The sequence below is a fragment of the Netta rufina genome (genome assembly GCF_964035555.1).
Source record: "Netta rufina genome assembly, chromosome: 19".
In the NCBI taxonomy this organism is placed as follows: Eukaryota; Metazoa; Chordata; class Aves; order Anseriformes; family Anatidae; genus Netta; species Netta rufina.
In genome coordinates this window covers 7,250,031-7,274,513 of record NC_140143.1, presented here as the reverse complement: position 1 = coordinate 7,274,513, position 24,483 = coordinate 7,250,031, and the positions used below count along the sequence as shown (strand labels likewise).

The window sequence follows — 24,483 nt, the reverse complement described above, 5'->3', positions numbered from 1 at the left end:
CTGAGAAACTGGCAGAATGCCTGCTCTGTGTAATGCCTTTGTTATAATGCATTGTGACAGCACAGGTTCTACATTTTAAATGTTTAAATTTCTTTTGGGTATAATTTATTTAGTATTTCCCTTTCAACACGTAAGTCAAAATTCAAATGTTTCCTGCTGCTCAGGAGAACATTCTAGTTTTGTCCCTGAATCTGGCCTTTCAGCAGGTAAAACAGAGTTTTTGCAGTTCATACTGGGAAACGTCACTTGGAAGAAAAGCATTTTTTTGTTGTTTATAACGCCTTTACTGAAATTATAAAAGGCAGATTTAAAGTTTTACTGTCATAATACCTTTTTACTGAGTACATAATACCTTTTCCTGAGTACTATTTGATCAGATGAAACACTGCTGTGTGGCTGTGACACGGCTTGTGAGGTGACGGGTCGCCCACCAGTATAGGACAGAAGCCCAGTGTCACCAGTTGTAACTCACTTTGTGGCTGCCTCTTGTTACCTCAGCATCCTTAAATTCTAGAATCATTATGGCTGGAAAAGACTTCTAGGATCATCTGCTCCAACCACCCCCTACCACCAATGTCACCCACTGACCCGTGTCCCCAGGCACCACGTCCAACCTTGAACTCCCCCAGGGACAGTGAAGCCACCGCCTCCTTGGGCAACCCGTCCCAATGTCTGACTGCTCTTTCTGAGCAGAAATGTCTCCTCATTTCCAACCTGAACCTGCCCCGGTGCAGCTTGAGGCCATTCCCTCTGGTCCTGTGACAGTTACCTGTGAGAGGAACCTGACCCCAGCTCCCCACAGCTTCCTTCAGGTAGCCGTATGCTGTGAGTGGATAGGAGCGTAATTAAGCGCATGCTTTAACATTTTAAACATGATTTTAACACTTTAAAAGGGAATTTAACGTTTCAGCAGGGATTTTAACCCTCGGAACCGTTTACGCCCCGTTATTCCCCGATTTGTTACTCCCCAACTAACCTGGCGCTGAGGGACGGACGCGGCCCCGCCCCGCGCCCCTTCACGGGCGGCCGCTCGTCATCAGCGCGCGCGGGGCCCCGCTCCGGTCACGTGCCCCGCGTTTCCCTGAGGCGCCGAGCGGGCCGCGGGTGAGGGTCAGGGGGTCTCAGCCGGCTCCGTGCCCCCGGCCCGCTCCGCTCTGACTGGAAATTGCCGCCCGGGCGGCCCCTTCCTGCACGGAGCGGCTCGGGGGGACGGGGAGGGAACGGGTGGAGCCCCCTTTAGGGCCGGGCCGCCGCGGTTCCCGTCAGCGCGGCCGCTTGGGGCTGGTTTCACCCTCACACCGAGGGGGTTGCAGGCGGTCACCCGAGCTCGCGTAACGGCCTCTCCTCCGCTTCTAGGCTCGCCATGTCGCTGCCAACCAAGAGATGCGGAAGGCCCCCGGTGTTGTCGTTTTTGGAAAAGAAAAAGAGAAAACAGAGCCTGGATAGGAGGAGGGGGAAGACGAGGATCTATGTGGGAAGCCACATCGACCGCTGGCTGACGCTCAAGGAGAAGCTGGACTTCAGGAACGATGCTGAAGTGGCGGGGTTTTTGTTGGACTTGTGAGTAGGCTGTCTCAGTTCTCCTCTGTTTACCAGTCCCAAGTAAATAACGCCTGGCATTAATTTAACACCAGCTGTATGTTTTCTTTATAGGTATGACAGTTACGACCCGTTGTTAAAAGCTCCGATCTGTTCCCTCCCAGGCGGTGTGAGGAGAAAGTGTGTGAGAGACGAAAAAGTGTTGTCAGGCAGCACTTCCTTGATAGCAGCTGATGGAACGTTAGTATTATGCTCTCTTTGTGTGTGAATGGGGTAGATTAAATCTCTTTCTTGATAGCATTTAGAAGATGGCAACTGCTTTTAAAGAAAGGGGGTGGGTCATATGCAAGAGAAAACTATACAGCTAATTTTATCAAATTGTATAATTTGGAGACCCTTTGTAGAAGCTTTTCTGTGTAGTTTGTTGTTTACATTGTTAAATATCTAGTAGTTTAGACAAAATAGAACTAAAACTTCCTCTTAAAAAAAAAAAACACATTCTAATTATAAATGTGGGTTGTATTTGCAGGTATGACAATGATGACCAGCTGTCTAAAGAGTCTGCTTGTTCTGAACCTGGAGATTTAAGAATCATCACTGTGAAAGACGAGAGAGAGATGCCACATGATTGCTTGTCAACGGAGATGGATGACACGTTAGTGATACTATGGGGTTCTATTTGCATGGTTTACATTTGAAAATATTTTGTATGGATTTTAACTTTCACTTTTAATTTTGCTTATTAGAAACTCATGTCATTCATGCTCTAATTCCTTACCTAAAAGCATCTCAGTAGTTACCGGTTGGTCCAGTCTTTATGAGGCAAGAATCAATGAGAGATTTTGGAAAAGTTTTCTCTTGGAGTACACACAGTAAACTTGCTTGTTCAGTGACTGCCTTCCTTAATCGTATATAATTTGTGAGTGGAACAAGAAAATAGCTGCTCTATGTATATTAGTCACTTTAGTAAATAATGAACCTTCATGGTGATACAGTCTACAGGCACATGTGATTGTAGTGTGTGCTTTAACTTTTCTAAAAAGAAAAATGTTTCATTGTTTACTGTTTGAGTAATAATACATAAAAAGTGACATGTTAACCTGTTTAAAAATAGTGCTGTGCTCAACGAGGCAACCACACCGTCAGTCGACTGCTGATTTCTTTTACTGCAGTGCCATCAGTCACTAAGGCATTCACAGTTGAGATCAGAGGAGCCTCAAATAGGTATGCTTGTCCATTACTCTTTAGGTTTCAATTATCCACAAGTATTACTGAATAACTGTAATTTCATCCATGTTTTAGTTATCAGACCTTTAAAAATGTATCTTTTAATGTGTGCAGGGGGACACTGAGAACCTAGGACATTACATTGGCATTGCATGATGTGTCCAAACCCTTCGCTAATATGAAGTATGTAATGCATGTAGCATGTTTGTCTGAATCTTGTTTTCCACTGTTCTGTTTTTTTGCGACTTTCCTAATTCTTCTTACTTTTGATTTTAGTAGGTGAACATGTTGGGGTTCTGAAAGCAATTCAGTGGCTCAGAAGAATTCTTGGAAGCTAGGTCAGGAGAACACAAATATCAGTGCTGATGAAGCTGAAAATTTCAAGTGCATTCTTCAAAATAACATTTTTCTCTGGCACTATAGCTTTAGTTTGGAGTGCAGCCAACAGTAATTGAATTCCTGGGATGGATTTTATTCAGGTGAGACAGAAAGCTTGTTCTTACTTGATTGCTTATTTCTGCCCTCTGAGCTGTGAGAAATAATATGAAAAATTGTTTGGTGTGAGAAAAACTTTCTTTTCATCTGAAAGGTAAGGTATGGGATGCTTCATTACAGACTCATAGTGTGTGCGTGCTAAGATATTAAGTCACACTGATTATGTGAAATGCTGGACAAATGATCAGGCATGTATGCAGTGGTTGTACAAAGCCAAGGCAGCTGTTTGAGAACAAAGATTCAAAGAGAAGTAGTACTTTATAGGGCAGATACCTTAGTGCATACCGTGTTGTTCTGTGGAACATTCACCCACAAGAAGTAGTTGTATAGCCTGTCTGTGAGGATAAGAATTCTGTGTTTCATTCTCTGAACACCACATTCTCAGTAATACTTTTGTTTTTCATTCACAGTATACTGATGAGGTAGAGTGATAAGGTTAGTGGAGGATTCTTATTAGCTGTGGGAAATTCATACAGTGGTCAAGTGATTTGCCTAAAGTCATGTTGGTAGCTGAGCTTGGGTCTTAAAAGTAAGACTAAACTCAATATTAACTCAGTGTTTGTAGATGGATGTGCAAGATTCTTAGTTGTTTTAGAAAATACTGGTTTACCTTCTGAAAGGAACAGTAGCTCTGTTGATGGATTTAAAAAAAAAAAATCCAAGAAACCTACACTTCCTGTTGAAGGGTGGAGATGAAGTCAGGTAGCTCCTGCTTTCCAGGCATTTGGGTGTCATGTTTTTCTGTTGCTGTTACTGTTTTGAGGATGGTGGAGTATGTCTTTTCATTTTGTACAGCCCAGAAAGAGCTAGGAAAAGACCAATTTGAAGTACAGTTTCTGCAACAAGTTCTTGTTGAAGGTCCTTTTTTAACAAATTGTGCATTAATGATCATAATCATAAAGTGGCTGTTGTATTTTAGGCCTTTCATCTAGTCTACTAGGTTAGCTAAACACTAACTGTTGAGGAACTGGAAATAGCAAGTACAATGAGGAAGAACACTTAAATTCACCTGTTTCTTCAGTGGCTTTAATATTTGGTTTGTCTTGTTCTTGGAGTCTTACCCACTGGTGTTAACTTTCAGAGGTTGCTCTTGCTGGAGAGAAGTTGTTGGAGAAACAGTGAGGGAGTCAAGTAGTGGGGACTCTGGGATTTCAAGATTCTTGCCAGGTAAACTGGCATTGTATTTTGAGTTCTGGCTATTGTGAAGAGTTGGAATGTTGAAATAACACAGGAAGAAAAGAACACACGGAAATTGCTTTAAAGCATTATTGGCAGGGCGTAGCCAAAGGGAAGTATTACGGAACCATGTCCAGTTAGGTTCCTGAATACATTCAGTTCTTCTATAATGCTTCTTCTGTTACTTACTTTCACCCTACATTTTAAAATTCAGAATACTAACCTAGATCTAACCTATCTAGATTCAAATTGTTTTTCTGGTTTTAATGTAAAAAGTGCAGAACTGTCGAAGCACATAATTGACTATTTTTTGTTTGCTTTTTTTCTTTCTTTAATATTTGTAATTTAATGTAAAGATTGAAGGTTGATTTAAAGTAGTTGAGTAGGGAGTTTCCTTTGTTTTAAAGGAACTGTAGGTGATTTGGGATTATATTTAAATCTCTGGCACTCAAATATTTCAGTAGTAAAACTCCTTTGGCTGGACTTCTGTTACTGAGATGTTGTCTTGATAGAGCTGGCTTTCCTGGAATTTGATTATTCAATGTATCTTTTACCTTGATTCATTAAGAAATAAACCAAGAACAATATATACAAAGAATGCAGATAGAAAATACCCAAAAGTGCCACAGCAGTTGGATGAGGAAGACTGAAACCTGTACAGTGTGTTGGTGTCAGTCATTAGTAAATGCTTAGTTGGGAAGCCCCTTCTTTGAAGTAGACTTCATCTCCAGTTCCTGTCTTCCCTGAAATGGTAGTGGCAGCTCCTTTTATAACGATTTTTGCCATGTAGCTTTTCTCACAAGCGAGGGAGTCTGTATTGCAAAAGTTCTCTTAAGTAATCTGTTGTCTGAAAAGCTGTATGGCTGCTGTCCAGACAAGGTAATTGTAAATTGTAATTACCTAGCTTGAAAACAAAATAAACAATCATGAAGAAATGTCCAGCAGAATGTTAATACTGAAGGCTTGCCATGACAACAGTATGAACAGCTCAGTGATGGAAAATAGAGTGGAGTTTCTTAGCAAGCAGGAAAGTAAACCTTTAAATTACATTTTAAAATAAATTAACAAAATAATCTGCTTAAGCAGGAGAGCTTCCTGTGTTCTACCAACAAATTGAATTTGAATCCCTTTTTTTTCCAAAATTGTTCTGACTAGTCTACGTTTAGATCCTCTGAATATGACTGAAGTATGACACAACAATTCTTGATTGAACTAAAAGACTCTATGTGTATTGGTTTTGGTCTTCAGTATTCATAGTTTGTTTTTAATTACATCAAAAAAACAGCAAACAAACAAATAAGACAAACCACAGTCAGTGATTATTTCTCTAATGTAACTTGAAAGTGAATGTAGAACAGTGCTTTTCCTTACAGAACATTGAGTGATTAGTCTAAGACACGGTGCACTTAATTAAGTAGTTGACTATTGTAATGCTAAATGTTGATCTGTATTTTACTCTAATCAAGTCATGTGTATAAATCATATAATCAGACCAGCATCTTTTATTTTATATACTGCAAGTACAAAAGCACAAATGGATTGTTCATAATTTTCCATCATTTCAAAGTTAGACAAAAGTATTAGGGGAATGTATTAGTCATATTTCTTTAAATAATGCAAGCATACTTTGTATTTAGGTACTTGAATGTCACATAATAATTATAATCATTGTGTTACTTTTCAGGGTAACCAGTAAGAAGAAAATCAAGCACTTGAATGACAATACCGGGGCAGTTTTTGGTCCTTTTTGATTTTGCTGTGAGGGTATTGTGAACTATAAAGAATCACTGTAAATTCTAATATGAAATCCCGTGTTACTTGTTGAACAGCAAATTAAACTTAAATAACTAAAGTTTTATTGTGTTACTTTAACACTAATAAAGCGTGTGGAGTGTATTTATTTCACTGTGAGAGTCTGTACATGGTTTTCTGAAATGGCAACAAGAAAAAAACGGTAATAATAATAGGTACATCTCGAGCTTATTCAGAAATTTATTTATTTTCTGTAGTTTGTATTAATGAAAACATTCCTCACATTTTATTTAAAGCTCAAAGGGTTAAAGTAGAAACAACTTTCTAGTAGCAGTGGCAGCATCAAGCATCTTTACTTCTTGATGTATTTCTTTGAATGCTGTTTGCTAGGGAGCAAATTTAAAATATCCCACATAATGGAAGGCATTCTTAGAGGCTATTTATGCACTTAATATTGACAGTTAAAGTAATGGACTATAAAGTGTGTTGTGTTATTTCCCTTTAAAATATGAGTAATCAAGATCAGATATCATGTTGTTTATATATATTTCATTACTGAATAATTTGATCTCTTGCTTTGGCTTTTGACACTGTGAAAGCTGATACGTAATGGTATTTATTATGCCTGTGATACGGTGCATCTTAATTATTTTCTCTGAAAAAGATAAATATGGAGTACTTTTGGTAATTGAAGCTCAATAGAGTAGAGTTTGCAGTTCTGATTTGGTTTTGTAGTTACTAGATATGAATAATCTTGGAAAGTTTTTAAAAGAGAAATTACTGTGATTGTATTCAACATATGTTTGTCAAAAGGCCAGAAACTCCCAATCTTCAGATTTTTTTCTTTAAACCACACATTTTCATAAGTATTTAGGTCCCAGTCTTACTCTATTCAAGCCAATTGGGATTTCCCATTGACTTGCAGCAGAACAGCCTTTCTCTATGGAGTAATTCCCCCAAGTAGGTCTTTCTATTCAATATTCTGTATTTTTAATGAGCTACTTCACCTGCAGTAAGAAACTTCTGCTCTTAAATATTCTTTTGTTGCATTTGAATTATAAAAGTTGTGTTAGCTTATTACTATAAGCTATGTTGTCAAATGTTGGACAGGTAGTTTCAACAAATGATCTCCGGTTTATGTATAAAAAGAGCTTTCTTAACGATGAAAATGCTGTTTCCCATGCCTTTGTGTTCTCCTTGCTCTGCGCCGTTCAATGTTTTGACTACCAAGCTGTCACTTGTATGACTCAGTTTGGCCTGTGGAAAATAGCATGGCTGGTGATACTAGTTGTCAGTTAACGTGACTTTCAGCACTTGCAGATTTTGTATTTTGTGTGTCAGTGAAAAGGGAAGAGAACTCAGCCTTCAGTAGAATCAGTTGTGTTTGCCTCCAAAGTCGACAAGATCAACAGAATAATGTGCTACTGCAAGAGCTAATTGCAGTAAGGAGCTCTGTCCTTCTGTGGCATTTGAGCACCATTTGTCAGCCTTTTAGGCTAGTTCTTGTGCCTTTATAAATGAACAGTCCTAGTACTATTTAATGCCATTCTTGTGGAAGTTAACTAATGCTGCAAATGCATTATGTTTTCAGGTGTATTCACTATTTAAAATCTTGTAGAATGGTTATTCTGATAGATGGTTCTTGAATCTGGTATGATTCAGCTACTACTACTGTGTTTTCCCCAAAAACATTACCGTAAACTAGCAATTCAGGCTGAAGAAAAGTCAAGAGAAAAATAGACTTAAAACTTCCTTTTGTAATTTTTTAATATGCATGATATATTTGGGGCTGTTATATCAACATGTTTAAATACCTGACTTTTCTAGAACAGAATATTATCATTTGTATTGTCCAGTAAATTTTGCAGAATAATTGAATTGTAATGATTCTGACACAGATTTGTGCATCTGCTGAGAACAGGATGATCAGTAGCTATCTTTTTGTCAACCATAAAACAGCACAGTCAGTTTTTCTGCATCTGTGGGTCTATGGCAATTGCTGAACTAGAATGTGCTTAAATGTAGAAACTAAATCTATAAATACTGCTTACACTGTTGTTCCAATTATGGGTTAAGGATATACATGTAGAATTACTCTAAGCAAAATAGTTGGGGTTTTTAGCAATATCGAGTATAGATTTCTAAACCAAGTACTGTGAAAATAAGGAAGTTTGTTATATGGGTTTAGAGTGAAAGGCAAACAAAGGCTGTAAAACACAAGGGGGTTTTGTTCTTTGTTTATAACGTGGCTTTGCTGTTCCATTTGTTTTCCTTAGGGCTGTGGCTCTATTAAATGTTTAAAATGTGATCAAGTACAGAAGCTGAGGAAATCTAGGAAACTTACATCCAGATATGGACAGGATTATGTTGGAATGTAAATTTCAGCCATTAGCCAAAAAACTTAACTGACAATACACCAATTTTCAGAATGCTAACCTCAAATCCCATTATTTTACCTTGACAAGGCAAACTTTTTTAAATTGCAGAATTAAACTTAATTGTTTTAAATTGCAACAGTGATTATTGTGCTTTTAGCTGAATAACAGTATCAAACAAAATCTTCACGTGTGTATGTTTTTTTCAGGAAAGGTGATCTGTTCTATATTATGACTTATGTTGTAGTTAATTACTACAAAATTTTGAGACAAGCTTATTTGAAACAGCTCTTGTAGCTCTTCAAAATGTAAAATAAGCAGCTTTGTAGGTAGCTGCAGACACGAGAGAGAAGTAGAGCTGAGGTGATAGACTGTGGTGTAGGTTGCTGTAGAAAATAATTGCATTTCAATACCCTTTTTTATTACCATTTAGAGTGGCTGTTTAATTCCGCACCTCTTTTTTTAGAGAACAAGTCTTATGAGGAGTAGCTGAGGGAGCTGGGGTTGCTTAGCTTGGAGAAAAGAAGGCTTGGGGGAGACCTTACTGTGCTCTACAGTGACCTTGAAGGAGCTTGTAGCAAGGTGGGCATCAGGCTCTTCTCCCAGGCACCAAGGGATCAGATGAGGGGAAATGGCCTCAAGTTGTGCAGGGGAGGTTTAGCTTGGATATGAGGAGAAATTTTGTTACTGGAAGGGTTGTGCTGCATGGGAACAGGCTGCCCAGGGCAGTGGTTGGGTCACCATCCCTGGAGGTCTTTAAGAAACGTGCAGATGTAGAACTTCGTAGCACGGTTTAGTGGTGGAATTAAGGGCTAGGTTACAGGTTGGGATAGATGATCTTGGAGGTGTTTTCCAACCTGAAGGATTCTATGATCCTTTTCTTATTCTGAATGCCTGTTTATAAACTTGATTGCACAGCCCCATGTTCAGGATGAAGAAGAACCTTCCACCATATTATTTAAGAATATAACAGGGATGGAGGAATCTGGTATTCTGAGTGCTTCAGGCTCAGTAGATAATTTTATGCAAGTTGTTTCTCTCTCTCTCTAAGCCTTTATTTTTCCTGTGGTAAAATAGGTGTAAATTCCAAGTTTAACTTTTATAATACACAAGATTACTTCTCTTTAAGAAAGATTTAATAGTAAGAAATGCTATCCCAAGTGTGATACTTTAATTTTTTAAGTCTCAAGTCCTGTACCTGTTACCAGTGGCATGTTTTCTGTGTTTCTAAATCAACCCAGAAGAGTTTCAGCAGTGTGCTATGTTAAGCACGTTCTCATGAGTCACTGCTGAAAATACTGGTCAGTGGATGGTAGGAGGGGAGAGGCATCAAAGGAGGAATTACGAAGGTAGGAGTAGTGGAGTTTCAGTTTAAGATGTGTAAATGAAAGGTGGGTTAGAAAGGAATGGTGTACCTGAACGTTTTTTTGTGGTTTGAGAGGTTACCTGGCTCAGGACAAGCCTGTTTCCTCTCTTTTCTGTTGTCTCAGCAGAAGCAATTACTGTTTCATCCCTTTATAATTCTAGCAAGGTTCCTCACCACTCTTGGAGTCAAGTGTATGGGTAGTAAGGTGTGTGTTTTTGTGAAGCCAAGGGTTTGACAGATAAATGGGATACTTCTGAGATAGAAGATAGACAGAGAAGTCTTAGATCTTTGCCACCTCATTTAGGTCATAAAGCAATACTTCTTTCTGTAGTTCTTTGTGTATATAAGTGTAAAATCGATGTCTTTAAGATAAGTCTACCACTTAGTGATGTTTATAATCTTGCTTTACATGCAGGTGTTTGTGCATACATATGCGTCTACAAACACATTCCCACTCCGATTTTATGTCATGAATGAATGTGGGTTGAAAGGGACCTCATGATGAAAGATCATCTCATCCAAGCTTCTGCTCAGTGCGGGGCTAACTTCAAGTTTGGATCAGGCTACTCAGGGCCTTGGCTAACTGTTCTGAAAGTTCTGAAAATCACCAAATAGTGTTTGTAGCGTTTTGAAATGTTGTTTAATAGATTGTAGGATCCAGAATGGAAGACTCATACTGTTTACTGCTTTCCATTTCCTGTGTATTCTTTCATTTGTTGTTGTAGTGGTCAAAGCATTGACTTGCATTTTTTTAAGGTATGTGACCTGACAATATGGGGATGTTTAATATTTATTTGGACACGTAAATTATACAGTTACAGGTAACTTCTTATTTTAGTAGCTTCGTCTGTGCTAAATAAACATGCATGCACATAAAGCACAATGTGCCAAAAAGACCGTATTTTCTCGGTCTGTAGGAGGATATGCTCTGAAGTGAGATGACCGCACATACTGCGTGTGGCCACATACTACAGAAGTCCTCTTTCTTAATTATTACCATTATGTTTGGTGTTTGTAATCAGGTCATACTTATGTTAGTGAGAAAGCTTTGGTGAATGTGCTCTGAGTATGCAGTACAGGCATAGAAAAATCAGGGTATCCAGTATGGAGATAGGATGCTACTTAAAAAGTTCTGCTTGATTTTAAGTTACATTTCTTTGCCTTTTAACGTGTTCAGTGAAACTTTGCATATGCATCTTTTGGGAGAAGGTTTTTTGGACATATTAAAGCTAATGATTATAGAAGACATTGTTTTTCAAGATAGGATATTGTACCTTTTTGAAATTAGTGTTTTCCTGTTCTTTCTCTCCATCCTCAGAGGTAAAGCATCCTAAGATATCTATGAAATTTTCCAGTAGGAAAAACCTTGGCAACTTAAGTGATAAGATCAGGGCCTGGAACTAAACCAGAATGTTCTGGTTCTGTAGTAGTTGATGGCTGCAGTTTTCTTAAAATGCCTTTTGACAGGTCCAGCTTAATGTGTATCAGTATCAGGCCTTACCTTTTCTATGTCGATTTGATATTTATGCCTACTTTCCTCTTGAGGCTCTACAGAATGAAATAGACAATAGGCTCCCTCTTTGTATCATAAATCAACCATGAATCCATATGCATCTGAGTAACCAGGATCACCTACTGTCTGTATCCCCCTAAGTCATTTGTGTTGTTCCAGGGCAAAATAGAGGAGGAAGTTTAAAGGCAAGAGCAAAAGTTGAATGATGTTTAAACCACTGAAAGGTTCCAGTGCTTTTCAGTAATTTTTTCTTGCTGCTGCTTGGATGGTCAGCCTCGTTGCAAACTTTAGAAGACGTTCTGGTAGAAGAATTTTATCTGTAAAGTTTGTTTAAGCAATCATTTCAAAATAGTTTTTTGAATTGGCCTATTTTTCAAATGAAGACTTTCTGTGACATTAGGGCAGTAGGTGGTACCTTCAGTGGCAAAACAAAACAAACAAACAAAACCTTCTGTGGTAGGATTTTATTGTGGTTTAAAAACTCACTGGTATTAGATAACCTCAGGCTGGCTTGAGATTAATACAGTGGTGTTTGTGCTGTGCTTCAGATACTGATCTGAGATGACTTGAACTTATTCTGTGCAAAGCAGCTCTGATGCTTTTTGTGTTATTTTACAACCACAAATTAGATAAGCCTATTTGTGGATAACTACAACATATTTAGTATATCCTAGTAACTTGACTTCTCTTTTCTCACAGTTGAGAACCCTTCTTGTCTTTTAACATCCTGGCACTTGGATTTGATATATTACTGTGGTCTCACAACCATCAGCTTTGACAAGGGTAGGTTTGAGCACAAATACCTCAGCAGAATGCACTTTGAAGTTTGATGTACATTAAGACAGCTGCAGACATAGCATCTTGTGTGCTTTCATGTGCATCTAGAAAACATAATTGTTCTCTAATTCGTGTAGATGTTGCCTACCTATATCTAAATTAGTCCTAAAAGGGCATTTTTTGTTGAAGTCTAGCTATAAGATCAGGGGTTGTTTAATTTTATTTCAAGATTGTTCAGTTTACAGCAAATATACATGCGAGAATAAGGTACTTGATTTTTCTCCTTTTTTCTTTAGATAGCTTGCAAGAGTCGTAGTCTCTAGCCAGAAAATGATCCTTAAGCAAAGGCTGAAAATGCTGCAGCGAGCGTACATAGCGTTCTTGTAAGCTTTTCATACTGAGAGCGTATCCTTATTACAAGGCTGTCTATTCAGGGTAACTGGAATACAGCTACTGAATGGAGAGGCTGACGTGCGTTTGTAACAGGAGGCCAAGGCTCGTGTTTCAGCAGCACTGCTGACGCAGCTGCTCCGCTCCCCTCCTTTTCCTGGGCATTTATTCTGGGCTCACCATGGCCTCTCCCACTGGCAGCACAATTTCTGAGTCCATGGGGTGAACCGAACAGGGGAACTCATCTGGCTACAAAAATTCACCTTCAAAATGGTGTTGTAATTTTTCTTCATTCCTGTCAGTTTCTTAATCTGGTTTGTCACTTAGTCATACAAACATTTGCTGGCACAATGGGAGGTGCTGTAAGGATGGGAACTAGTGGCAAGAACAGGAAATGACACTACCATTGAACTGTTGGCTAAATATTTATCTTTGACATGAAATACCTTTTAATCTTGTAGTCATTCATGAAAGTGTTGAGGAAAAAGCCGATCCAGTTACTTAAGCTACTCCGGAATTTTAGAAAAATAGTACTTACTTTCAATGACAAATTAAAAACTTGAACATTAGAAGCAGGATATGAAGATTCTAATTTAAAACTACTTCCAAAGCTTCCAAAAATGCTGCTTTTAAGAACATTCTTTTCTACATTTCCCTGCTTTGCCTCATCCTGTCTTTAAAAGGGAGGGGGGAAAAAAGGGGTTTGGGGATACTTTGTGGACATTTCAAGGTTTCAAATTAACTTGTTCAAAACTGATTACTCTTTGATATTGTTGGCAAGATAAGATGATTTTACTATATAGATCTTTTTTATTGTGTAAAATAGCAAAGGTGACTCCAAAATGCAATGTTGTGCCAATGCATTTAATGGTATAGTGAAACCACGAGTTCTCAAAGACGGCAAGTTCTCTATTTAAAATTCTCTCCTGGGAATTGAAAAGGCCAAGAATGATGATTAGATAGGAGTGTGTTTCTGTTCGGATGTCTTGTGATTTGTTCTCCTCTCCTGCTTACCTCCATTCCAATCTTATTGTATTCAGTTACGGTTTCTGTTCCTGTTGAGTCCTGCTTTCCAAACGTTTAACTATTAGTTGTTTTTGCCAACTTCAGATTGCCTGTTGGCTCACAAAGGAGTTAAAATTGACTGATGAATAATAGTACGCTGTATGTTTCTGTGATCGTTGTACATGTTTTTCTTCCCCTCTCATGTTCTTATTAAAAGCCTGGCTCAATAATTGCCATAGCTCCTGTATTGAAAAAAATAGCTTTTTGGTCTCTTCTTACAAAAGAAGAAAATGAATGGAGTGATTTTGAACGACATTTACATTTTTAAGCTTGCATAAAGATGGAAAGAATCGCAGGTGTCCAATCTTCAGAGTAAGTTGAAAACATGCATGGAAAATGGTATCTGGATATAATTCAAAACTTACTGCTGGTAATTTTAGGGTATGCTCTTATCTGTATTTTCCTTTTTTTTGTTTAATCAAAATGGAGATATGAACGAATGAGAGCATGCAAATCTTATGACATTACAGAAACACACTGTGATTGTACATGGGCTATTAAAAAGGACAAGAGCCCTAAAAGGCATCTGAGATAATAGGTTAAGGACTGCAGTACTTAAGAGTATTGTCATACTGGCACAAAACAAATTCATACTGCCACCTTCAAAGCATGTCCAACCTGAGACCAGCCTCTTGGGATTAGTGTGAAATTAAAAAATAATAATAAAAAAATTATATTGATCATAATTTCTATTAAAAGCTAGAGGAAGTAAAACACACACAACAAAACATAAAAAACCCACTCACCTCATGTTCAATCTGACAAGTCTGTGAATTTGCAACTAAAATCATCACTGGGAATCGCTGTAGGAGTATGTCAAAAAGTAATTTAATTGTTATTTATCTCAGGCAAGATTGCATAATTGTGCTTACATCAGTAATTATTTGATTCCTGCTAATGCCTATTTACTAAATGGGTTTGGGTGTTCATGTTTTTTTTATTATTATTATTTTTTGAGGGAGGACCTTTATTGAGCAAAATAAAGGTAATTTCATCCAAAAATGGTATTAGTGGTGTAATGAGGAAAAATAGTAATTTGAGACTCATTAGAATAAAGTTAGAAATTCAGTTTAATCCCCGAAGCCTGGCAACACACTAACTGAATCATTGAGTTGCTGGCATCATATTCATTGAACTTTTAAAGTCACCTACCAGCACTGACCAACCGCAAGGAAGTGAAAGCAGTAAGCAGTGTAGGATTTGGGTAGCAGATATTTTTAGGGGCATGTTCTAAAAGTAATAATCTCATAGGGAGGCATGTTTTGCAAAAATATTTTGAATTAGATAAGTTGATAGTGATGTGTAAAAGCTGATTGATTTAAATTTTGAGTTTGTACCCTTGGGAGAGAAGGAAATACTGTGTATACTTCAGCTGCTCCCTTCTAGTATGACTGCTCTATTTCTAATCTGTTTTCGGTTTAGTTTGTATCTTAGGATCCTGTTAGAAAATTACTAGATTTCTTCCACCATATTTAGATTCTATGGTTGCTATATTACTGTCTTCAGTAGTAAACTGCAAAAGCTTTGTACTCAGCAAGTTTCAGGTTGCTTCTACCAGTCAGAAGCTGTTAATGCATAAAGCCCCATAGCTCATGCTATATATGCTGTTTGCTATGGAGTTGATGCATGTTACAGTTTTTTCATCCACTGCTGTAGTCTAGCCTCGGACAAGTTTTAAACATATATTTTAAATATTGTTTATTATTCCGTATATATTAAATGCATGTAAGTGCTTCTGTTTACATTAGTGTTCAATAGCTTCTGTTGAGAAACCATTTTTCTCCTGCTGCTTCTTTTTTGGAGCAATGTGTTTATTTTTCTTAGATGCATCTTTGCATCTGACAGAGTTATTAAGTAGCAAGTAAATGAAGGAACTGTAAAAATAAGGGAATTGCTTCACATTTTCCTTCTGTTCAGTTTTGTCCAAACAGGCAATTCCTTTTGGCAATGGGTCTGCTTTGCAGAATGCTGTATAATAAATGTCACAAGAACACTGGTAAGAAACTTCAGATCTGAGTCACGAGGAGGATTGTTTATTTGCTGCTTTGAATAGTCTGTTGCATGGATCCTTTTCGAAGAATGAAATGCAAATAGATCAATATCACCTGATATTAACCACAGACTAATTCAACTAGCAAAATAAACAAATTGGGGTAGAGTAGTTGAGCTTTAGATATTTTCTTGAATGCTCAGAGATGAGAGATTTATTCCTCTGCCTGTTGAAAGACTGTCAGTAATCGGTGGCTTTCCGATCACAGACTCTGGTTGGCTGTTCTCTAACACACTGTAATGGTCTGACTGCTGAGACTTCATTTTTTTGCTCTCAGTCTTGATATTTCAGTGACTGTATGTTTGGATTCTGAGTATCTGCAGGAGGGAAAAAAAGGATTTTGGTACTGATGTTTTGATAACCATTAAAAACAAACAACAACAACAAAATCTAAGACCAGTCTATGCTGTCTTTTACATATTACTTTCCATGTTAAGGTGTCTGTGAATCTTGAAAAGATCCCTGCATGTTAGAAATGTTTGCAGTTTGTCCCCTCTGTGATATTTTTGGAGGCTGGTTGAACACCTGATGACTTGTGCAGGACTCAAATATAATCACATCATAAAGTACACACATCATAAAGTTATGTGATGTGGAAGTGCTGGAAGGAGACTGAAGAAGAGTTCAGTTAAAAGTTGAAATTCTTCTATGGTAGTGAATAGATCTCATGGATTGTAATGCTGCTGTTCCTCTAAAACAGAAGTGCCAGCCTTTCTGAGTTTTCATGGCAAGTTATATAATTTTATTCAAATACCTATAGTGGCATATGCATAGCAAATAATCTGAACAATTGGAGCTCTCAAAGAAATAAAAATCAGCAAACAGCCTTTCCACAGTGATATTCCAGGACTGATGTATTCTGATAGCAAAAACGGAGAAGTCGTTTCAGTCTGAGGTATGTTTTAACAGGTACTGTGAACTGTTGACTTGGAGTTTTACAGCTCCTGATCAAGTGACCAGGTATGTAAAATATACAGTGGCAAAAATGGCAAAATAACGTGAAGAAAAATCAAAAAATTTTGCTTAGTTGCAATTATAACTAATAATAGCTGTGATTCTCAATGTTAAATACGGTAAATGTTGCATCTGGTAAAGGTCAGCTTCTCTGATTATTATTCAACCCTAGTGGTAAAACCAGTAACCTGTTGGGAAGTGGAGAGTTGCAAAGTAGTGGGGGTTCTGCGCTCCCAGTTAACATGCAGTACTGCTGCTGTGGCTTTTAAAGAAAAAAAAAAAAAATCCTGTGGTGTTTTTAGAGCTGCTGCTTTGTGAATAATTATCCTCTGAGGGTGAACGGGGTATTTTAAATTTAGAGCGTTTGTCTGAATTTTGTCGTCTGCTGTTGCTTGCAACAAACCGAGGCGTTAAGGTTGTGTACTTTATTTTTTGGTCACCAACAGCATCTTCTCTAACTCCATTGCAGTTTCAGGCGCGTGACCGCCTGCTTCCCAGAACCGCTCGAGGGTGACGGTGTCGCCTCCCAAAACTGCTCGTACAACCCAAGAAAACGTGTTTTAACTTCAGCCGGCAACGGGCTGTGGCGTAACCGTGAAATAATCCTGTCAGAAAACGCCGCTACGCCTCCCTCAGTCCTGCCCGGACCCGTTTTTCTCACAGAACCCTTGGGGCGGTGCCGGGACCGCGCTCCCGGCGCCGCCCACGGCCTCGTAGTGTTTACAAACAGCCGGTGGAGCCGAGCCCTGCTCCGTTCGTCCCGTAAAATCCCCGGCCGGTGGAGCAAAGCCCCCCCCGGTGCCCGGCTCCAAGCTGTCAGAGCCCGGGGCGCCGCCGCCATGAGGCGTTGGGGGCGCGGAGCAGGCTGGGTAGCAGGGTGGGAAGCGAGCTTTCCTCACAGGAGATACCCCGCGCCTGAGGGGGTATTGCACGGGTAGATGCCGGTTGACAGGGCTGTCCTGGCTCTCGAAGCCCTCGTTTCCTTTCCTCCGAGGTCAATAGGATGCTGTAGAGTAGGGAAATGGGGTAGCGGGCAAGGTTAAACATCCAGTTCTGGTCTCCTGTGGTGCGGCGACTCCGCACCCCAAAACCAGACTCTGAAACTAGGGGAGAGATGTTCATCTTGGGGCCATTTCGGATAGAAAAGACCCTTAAGATCAGGCACTTTTAAAAGTGTTACGCTTTCCAGTCTTTTTCTGTTATTACTTAAGTCATGAGATCTGAAAGACTCCTTGGAAGAAAAAGACAAAACTCTTTTGAGGTAAAACGCTATCTTCTATTAGTTCTTAATTTGAGGTAAAACACTATCTTCCCCTTCTGTTCTTAATTTGAGGTAAAACACTATCTTCTATTCTTAGTTTAAGACGTTGTCTTCTATTAGTTCTTAATTTGAGGTAAAACGCTCTTTTCTATTAATTCTTAAGTCACTTCAAGAGTTGGCTGGGTGTTTAACATGGGAGCTTCACACCATCCCGATCGTTTGGTATTTTTAACATTTTGCAGTACTTACATGATGCGTTTTTAATACTTACCCTTGACAAAAAAAAAAAGCGTTTGTGAGAAAACAAGCGAATCACAGCATGAATCCTAATAAGTTTTACACACGTTGTTAAAGTTAAGCATGTAAGGAGTTCAAGTGTGGTTATCAGGATTACTTAAAAATGCGGTCTGCATAGCAGCAGTTTTGAGGCTGTGTTGGAAGGAGTTTTTACTGCTTACTAAGGTCTTCTCACCTAGTAAATAGTAAAAAATGTGTGCTTGGCAGGTGCTGAGGAAGGGGATATAAATACATGAAATCTTTATTCAATTGTGCAGGTTTTAATATTTGAGGTGCTTACCTTGTTAAACTGCACATGAATGTTATTGAAGAGTGGTTTTGCAAATTTACTTGGTAGGTTTTTGTTTAACAAAAATCAAATCTCACTGAAAGCTTGTGATACTTGCTGTAATAAAAAGATTATGAATAGCCCCTAATGGCTTTTAAAAGCTGTTTAATGCTGCTTGTGTCAAAGTAAGCAATTAAGGTCACTTAATCCATTTGATTATTCATCAAGTTGCTCTGGTAGCATCCCATGTGTTTGGATTGGTGAAAATATGCATCTTGAGAAGGCTGCTTTGTAGCCCTCCATACAGAGCACGTGTGTAATGTGAAAGCTGAGGAAAGAAAACCTCTGTTTATATGACAGTTCACTAGCCCCAAGCACAAGCAGACTGTAAATAGACACCCTTGGGTTGCTACAGCATGGGCTTCAGGAAAAAAAGATCACATCCAATGTAGTCATTTAATGGAAGCTTGCTAATTAAAATAGTATTAATAAATTAGACCTTAATGTTTATACATTCCCGTTAAACTCCAGTCAGATTGTTGTAAGGTTAGAGGATGAAATAAGGTTTGCTGAGTCTCAGTTTCTGTGGTGCAAACACGCTGCTGCATAGTTCAATGTGAACTGGAGAGCATTTGGCCACTTGGTACAGAGGGCCAGGAGTGGCGAAACGCAGAGACTGCTCTGAGAGCTTCGTTTGCTTCAGTGGCAATGGCAGCACCTCAAAAGATTTAATTTTGTTCAGTAGGTTGGAGTCCCAGTTCTGTCCTCAATAGTCAAGGTAACCATAGGGCGGTTGGGGGAGATTGAAGTTTTTTTTGCTAACCCTTAAAGGCGATGGGTAAAAAAAATGTGTGGAATAATATGCATCTGCTGTACAGCTCTAAGATAAGGACTGGGTTATGTTCACTCAGTGGACTTCTGGGGAGTGCGGTGTCTCAGAACAGCTCAGGAGAATTGCGTGTAGATTGAATGGTTCTTCCACTTCCAACTGCTCCACTCCCTGCCTTATCCAACAGAAAACAGAACTACAAGCGGGCAGGTTGGAATGACCTTAAAACTGTGATTTTGTATGGTCACAAAGAAAATGACTAAATCTGCACCAGTTTAGAAAAACATTGGCAGAAAGATGTCAACAAGATCTTAAAATGAGTATTACTTTTGACAACAGAATTTGTTGTTTGCTCTACAGTGTTGGAAATAGGAAAGTAAACAGACTTTCTGCTAGACGCTTTCCATCGGGTAGCATACTGATCGTTGGACACTCAAAGTATTTTCAGTGTATATTATAAAACTCTACTTGGCATTCTGTGTTAGCAACTGTTCTCTACCCCGTTCTGTTATGAGAAGCACAGGAACTAATATCAGCTTGTGAGTTTAGGATCGGATGTTATTAATAAATTAACACAAATTAAACAAAGTTGTGATTCGCATAATGGAAAATGTTAAAAGTATCATTAATGCTTCGAAGCTTTGTGGACTGAGCAACCATAAGAGCGGTAGAAAGTGCTGCTGGCCTGATGGGAATCTGCCTGGCTGCTGTCCCAATCGGCCTGTTTCCTCTCTCTGTGGGTGTGGGAGCGTGTTAGGAGATGGAAATCCATCGGTAATGTTCAGCCGCCGTACCCCTCAGGATCCCTCACCAATTGTTAGCAAAGCAGGCACAACATTGCTGTAGTCAGACCACAGCCAAGAGATTTAAAAAAAAAAACGTTGAGAATCTGGGAGTCATAACTGGCTCTCTGATGCTGCATCTTTTCTGTGCCAAACATATGTTGGTATAGAAGAAACTCTGATTCTAAATAACAAAGTGTGGGCAAGATTTAACTGAAGTTTTCCGTAAAAGAAACCAGCTCTCTAAACGTTGCTATATTTTTCACTGTGTCTGATGTGATAATGCGATCAGATAAATGGACGTAACTGTTATGGAACTGTATCGTAGTTGTTTATAGCACGTGTTGACACAATCCTAGGAGTAAAAAATAAGGTTTGCCAGACCTTGCAGGTAGCGTGCACGGTGTGCTGTTCTGGCTCATAAACGTAGGATTTCTACGATTAAAGCTCTGGTGGCTCGGATGTGCAAAACCAGAAGTTTGAATTTCAAATTTAGTACTGGGTGTTTGTTAGTGAGTTGATTGGTTTTGACCAGAACATAAGAATGTTTTTAACGGTTATTGCCAATACTTGCAGAGCATTTATGTACCACCGAGGAAAGTACTTATGCTTTCTGAATTAATAAATGAATTTCAGTACTGTCTGGGAAACAAACACAACTTAACTGCTTGGAAACCTTGTAAGGCTATTTGGGCTGTTGCGATGAGGAGTGTGCCGTGTATACATCTGTTTATAGGCATAGATAATTTCTAGCACCCACTTCACTGTTTATAGGCAAAAGTGCTTCTTAATTGTTTTCTTCTCAATCCTGACAGTGCCTGGTCTTTGTAAAAGAGGAGCACTGCAGACGTGTTTACAGGGTTTTGGTCAGGTACGCTGTTCCTGATGCAGGTGCTACATTTGGGTGAGCACAACTAATGCCTTCCATTTGGGAACCTGTAATATTCTGAAGCAGAAATGCTGATGTGGGTTCTTGATCGCTTTTTCCTATTTTCTGACACTTCTCTCTTCGATGTACTCTGACCCTCAGTGAGGAATCGGTTACAGCGATTGGAGGTCTAATTCTGTTTTGTCACGTCAGATCGCTTGCTTACTTCTCGTGCCCTAGTTCTTAGAGAAAACTAGGGCTGAGTCAGGTGTACGCGCAAATAGACTGTCTCGCCTGAAACTTTTAAATTCAAAGCACTGCACTTGTATGATGTGGATGTCATAGATGCGGAGTTGCCTCTAGCATCACCCCCCTCTCAAAAGGCTGTCAAATCCCTGTGGTGCGCAAAACCTTATTAATTTTTTTTTTTTCCGTGATTATTTGAGGCTGACGGGGGCAGTTCCAGCACACGGCTTCCCAGGTGCAGCGTGGCTGGGTGCCCCCCCCGCCTGCCTTCCCGGGGTCGGGCTGCTTTCCCCCGCAGCAGCCAGCCCCCGGCATGTGCCGCCCGCCCGACCTCGAGCTGCGGGCGGGGCCAGCGGCCTCCCGCTGCCTCCCGCAGGTGCCCCCGGCCCCGGGAGGAGGGCAGGGGCTGCGGGGGGCAGCCGGCAGCCCGCGGCCCCGGCGGGCAGAGCGAGCGCGCCCCGCCCGGCCCCGCCTCGCCTCCCGGCCCCGTTCTGCCCCGGCGCGGGGGCGCTGCCCGCTGCCGGCTCCGCTCCGGGCTCGCGGCTCCGCTCCGCGTTTTGCCGCCCTCCCCCGCGCTCCCGGCCCCCGCCAGCCGAACGTGCAGCGCGGCTCCGTCCTCAGCGCCGCTCCTCATTGGCCGCTCCGCCATAGCCCCATGGGCGTGCGGGCCGCCCATTGGCCCGGCGCCGCCGTCAATCAGCGGGCGGCGGAGTGCGTCAGGGCGGGCGGGGGGGAGGGGGAGGAGGAGGAGGAGGAGGGGGGAGCGGCGGCCCCTTCCCTGCCTGTGGCTGGCGGCGGCTGCGGCTGCGGGGCCGGTGCGGGCGGAGGGGCGCAGCGCAGGGCGGCCTCGCTGCCTCGCGGCCTCCCGGCCTCGCTCCCTCCCTCGCTCGCTAAGATGGCGGCGGCGGCGGCAGCGGCGGCGGCCGTGGCGCGGCTGGAGGGCCGGGAGTTCGAGTACCTGATGAAGAAGCGCTCGGTGACCATCGGCCGCAACTCGTCGCAGGGCTCGGTGGACGTGAGCATGGGCCACTCCAGCTTCATCTCCCGCCGCCACCTGGAGATCTTCACCGCCGCGCCCCCGCCGCCGCCACCGCCGCCGCCGCCGGCCGGCTCCGACGGGCCGCCGCCTCCTGCGCCTCAGGGCGACCCCGCGGCTGCTGCCGCTGCTACCGGCGGCGGCGGCGGCGGGGGGGACTTCTACCTGCGCTGCCTCGGCAAGAACGGCGTCTTCGTGGACGGCGTCTTCCAGAGGCGGGGAGCGCCGCCGCTGCAGCTGCCCCGAGTGTGAGTACACCGGGGCCGGGCCTGCCGCCTGCCCCCGCCCGGTCGCGCTGCCCCGTGCTCGCCCCGGGTGTCGCGGCGGGGTGCTGTCCCCCCAGCTCGTGGCCGTTCGGTAGCCGCACGGGGGGTGACAGCCGGGGGACAGCGTCGCCGTGCCGGCCGCCTCCTAGGCCTCCTTCCCCGCCGCCCCTGCTCCCCTTGCGGCACCAGGGTAGCAGCCCCTCGGCCGCGTCCTCCCCTCCGTGTGCCCTCTCCGCCGCCCCCCGTGCTTGGCCCTCCGGGCCGCTGCAAAGCCGGGGAGCATGGGGCTGGCGGCTGACAAACGGTGACCCTGCTCCAGCGCCCTGTCTTGCACGGAGCTGGTGCGAGTTTGGGAGCAAAGCTGTCTGCAGCAGTGCTCGGAGGTATTGTAATGAGCAAACAGAACTGGATACACCCTTGAGTATTGTTTACGTGCTTCAAAGGGAACCAGTCAAGTGGTTATCCGCATATCTGGGATTTTTGAATTGAGGATTGGTGCTGAGTAAACCTTGTGACACCCTCGGTGCTTTTACTGAATGTAGAGGGTTTATTTTTTTTAGGGGGGGGGATTGCCTACAGATTTTTTGTGGTGGTTTTTGCTCTTTGTTGGATTGTACCAGTGATTTTTTTTTAATGACTAAACTGAATCATCCATGTGAAATACTTTCGCTAGTGCTAGTGTTTTAAGACCTGTTTCCGTATGTGACAGTAAATGCATCAGGAGGCTTTAAACGGTAATACATTCCTTTGCCATTAGCAAATATTAACTGTCCTTGCAAAATAATTTTCTAGAAGAGTACGTGAGGCCTACCTACCGTGGTTAAGGCTGTGTTGAGCTGTAAATAAGTGATCTGTGTTCTGAGGAGTCTCATGGGAAGAGTGAAAGTGTTTTGGCTCAGAATAATTTTAGGTAGCTTGACTAAGAAGTACCTAAAAGGTTATGAGGTTTAGCTTTACAAAGCACGTGCCATTGGTGACACATTCTTAACGTCTTATAAGTTTTTAAACTTTCTTTAGGGCTTTGATGGTTTATATTTTCCACTTTGACGTCTTTTGCGTTAGTTTCCTCATCTTGTTTATCTGTAAAAAATCAAATTGTCTTACCTTTCTGCTTTCTAGGAAGTGCTCATTCTGAAAGGCTTTAACAGTGCCAGTATGTGTGGAGTTGTATAATCATGAATACAGTTGGATGACTTGTTTGACCTTTAACTGTAACTTCTATTTTTGCTTTCTGCTTTTTAATATTAATAATCATTTGGCATGTGGTTAGTCTATATTTTAATCTAAAGCATTTATGAAATACAGATCAAATACTTCCTTCTTTATAAACAGTTTGGTGCAATACACTAATTGTAAGTAAGTCATTGTGCGTTACATATGTTGATTACAAACAGTCTAGAATTAGTTTGAGTAATTTAGTCGGTAGCATTCTGTTAAATGCTTAATTCCTCAGGAAAAAATTACTGCTGCTTCATGCTGTCCATGTAATTGTTGTCTTGTAATTTATTTTTTTCTGTCAGTGTTGTCTTTTTAAGGGAAAGATAATACTGAAGGATTTTTTTTGTGTCAGTTTTTTAATGAACAATGATGAAAACTTCTCTGCAGTTAATTTTTTTTTTTCATGAGTGTACGTAGGTGGTGCTTACAGAAACTACACTTGCTTGAAACTTAGTGTGCTCAGTGATTACACCATTTGTTAGACTGCACGCTTGTAGCTTTCTGTTTCAAGATCTGTAAGCTGGTTAAAGTAGTTATCTCCTTACAAAATATAGGTGTGATCTTCCAATAAGTCGTGTAAATAAAAGGTGGCATACCTTCAGTCCCGGCTAGAAACAATGGAGCAGTGTGTGCACCAAATGTACTCAGATTTCTTTAGTCAACAAGCATGGGGACGAGTTTTAGCTTGAAGGGCAGGCACATTCAACAGGGTCATAGTTAAATCAGTGGTTAA

General features: G+C 41.2%; 2 protein-coding genes across 9 annotated transcripts in view; both read left to right on the top strand.

The window, feature by feature from the left end:
• Nucleotides 1–1,054: 1,054 nt before the first annotated feature.
• Nucleotides 1,055–6,345, top strand: LOC311216913 (zinc finger protein 692-like). Of its 8 annotated transcripts, none has more exons than XM_084298550.1 (9): nucleotides 1,055–1,104; nucleotides 1,357–1,560; nucleotides 1,654–1,779; nucleotides 2,069–2,194; nucleotides 2,654–2,763; nucleotides 2,881–2,949; nucleotides 3,046–3,104; nucleotides 3,190–3,245; nucleotides 6,122–6,345. In XM_084298550.1, exons 2-5 carry the CDS (start codon nucleotides 1,364–1,366, stop codon nucleotides 2,694–2,696), a joined length of 492 nt encoding a protein of 163 aa, XP_084154676.1. In that variant the 5' UTR covers nucleotides 1,055–1,104; nucleotides 1,357–1,363; the 3' UTR covers nucleotides 2,697–2,763; nucleotides 2,881–2,949; nucleotides 3,046–3,104; nucleotides 3,190–3,245; nucleotides 6,122–6,345. The 8 variants fall into 8 exon arrangements, with proteins under 8 accessions (XP_084154676.1, XP_084154675.1, XP_084154677.1 ...); XM_084298549.1 differs by having other exon boundaries at nucleotides 3,043–3,104; XM_084298551.1 differs by having other exon boundaries at nucleotides 2,712–2,763; nucleotides 3,043–3,245.
• A 15,644-nt stretch (nucleotides 6,346–21,989) lies between these two features.
• The window catches only part of FOXK2 (forkhead box K2), a 58,066-nt gene continuing 55,572 nt past the window's right edge, over nucleotides 21,990–24,483 (top strand). The window contains exon 1 of the mRNA XM_084298541.1: nucleotides 21,990–22,514. Within this exon, the coding sequence (XP_084154667.1) occupies nucleotides 22,126–22,514 (389 nt within the window). The 5' untranslated portion in view covers nucleotides 21,990–22,125. The remainder of the gene's footprint in view (nucleotides 22,515–24,483) is intronic.

What these genes read in the sequence shown, in the direction of transcription:
- LOC311216913 (XM_084298550.1), top strand. Translation starts at nt 1,364, where the DNA reads ATGTCGCTGCCAACCAAGAGATGCGGAAGGCCCCCGGTGTTGTCGTTT. An exon ending in TTGATAGCAGCTGATGGAAC is followed by an intron (nt 1,780 to 2,068) that starts GTTAGTATTATG and finishes TTGTATTTGCAG; the next exon opens with GTATGACAATGATGACCAGC. An exon ending in TCAACGGAGATGGATGACAC is followed by an intron (nt 2,195 to 2,653) that starts GTTAGTGATACT and finishes GTTTAAAAATAG; the next exon opens with TGCTGTGCTCAACGAGGCAA.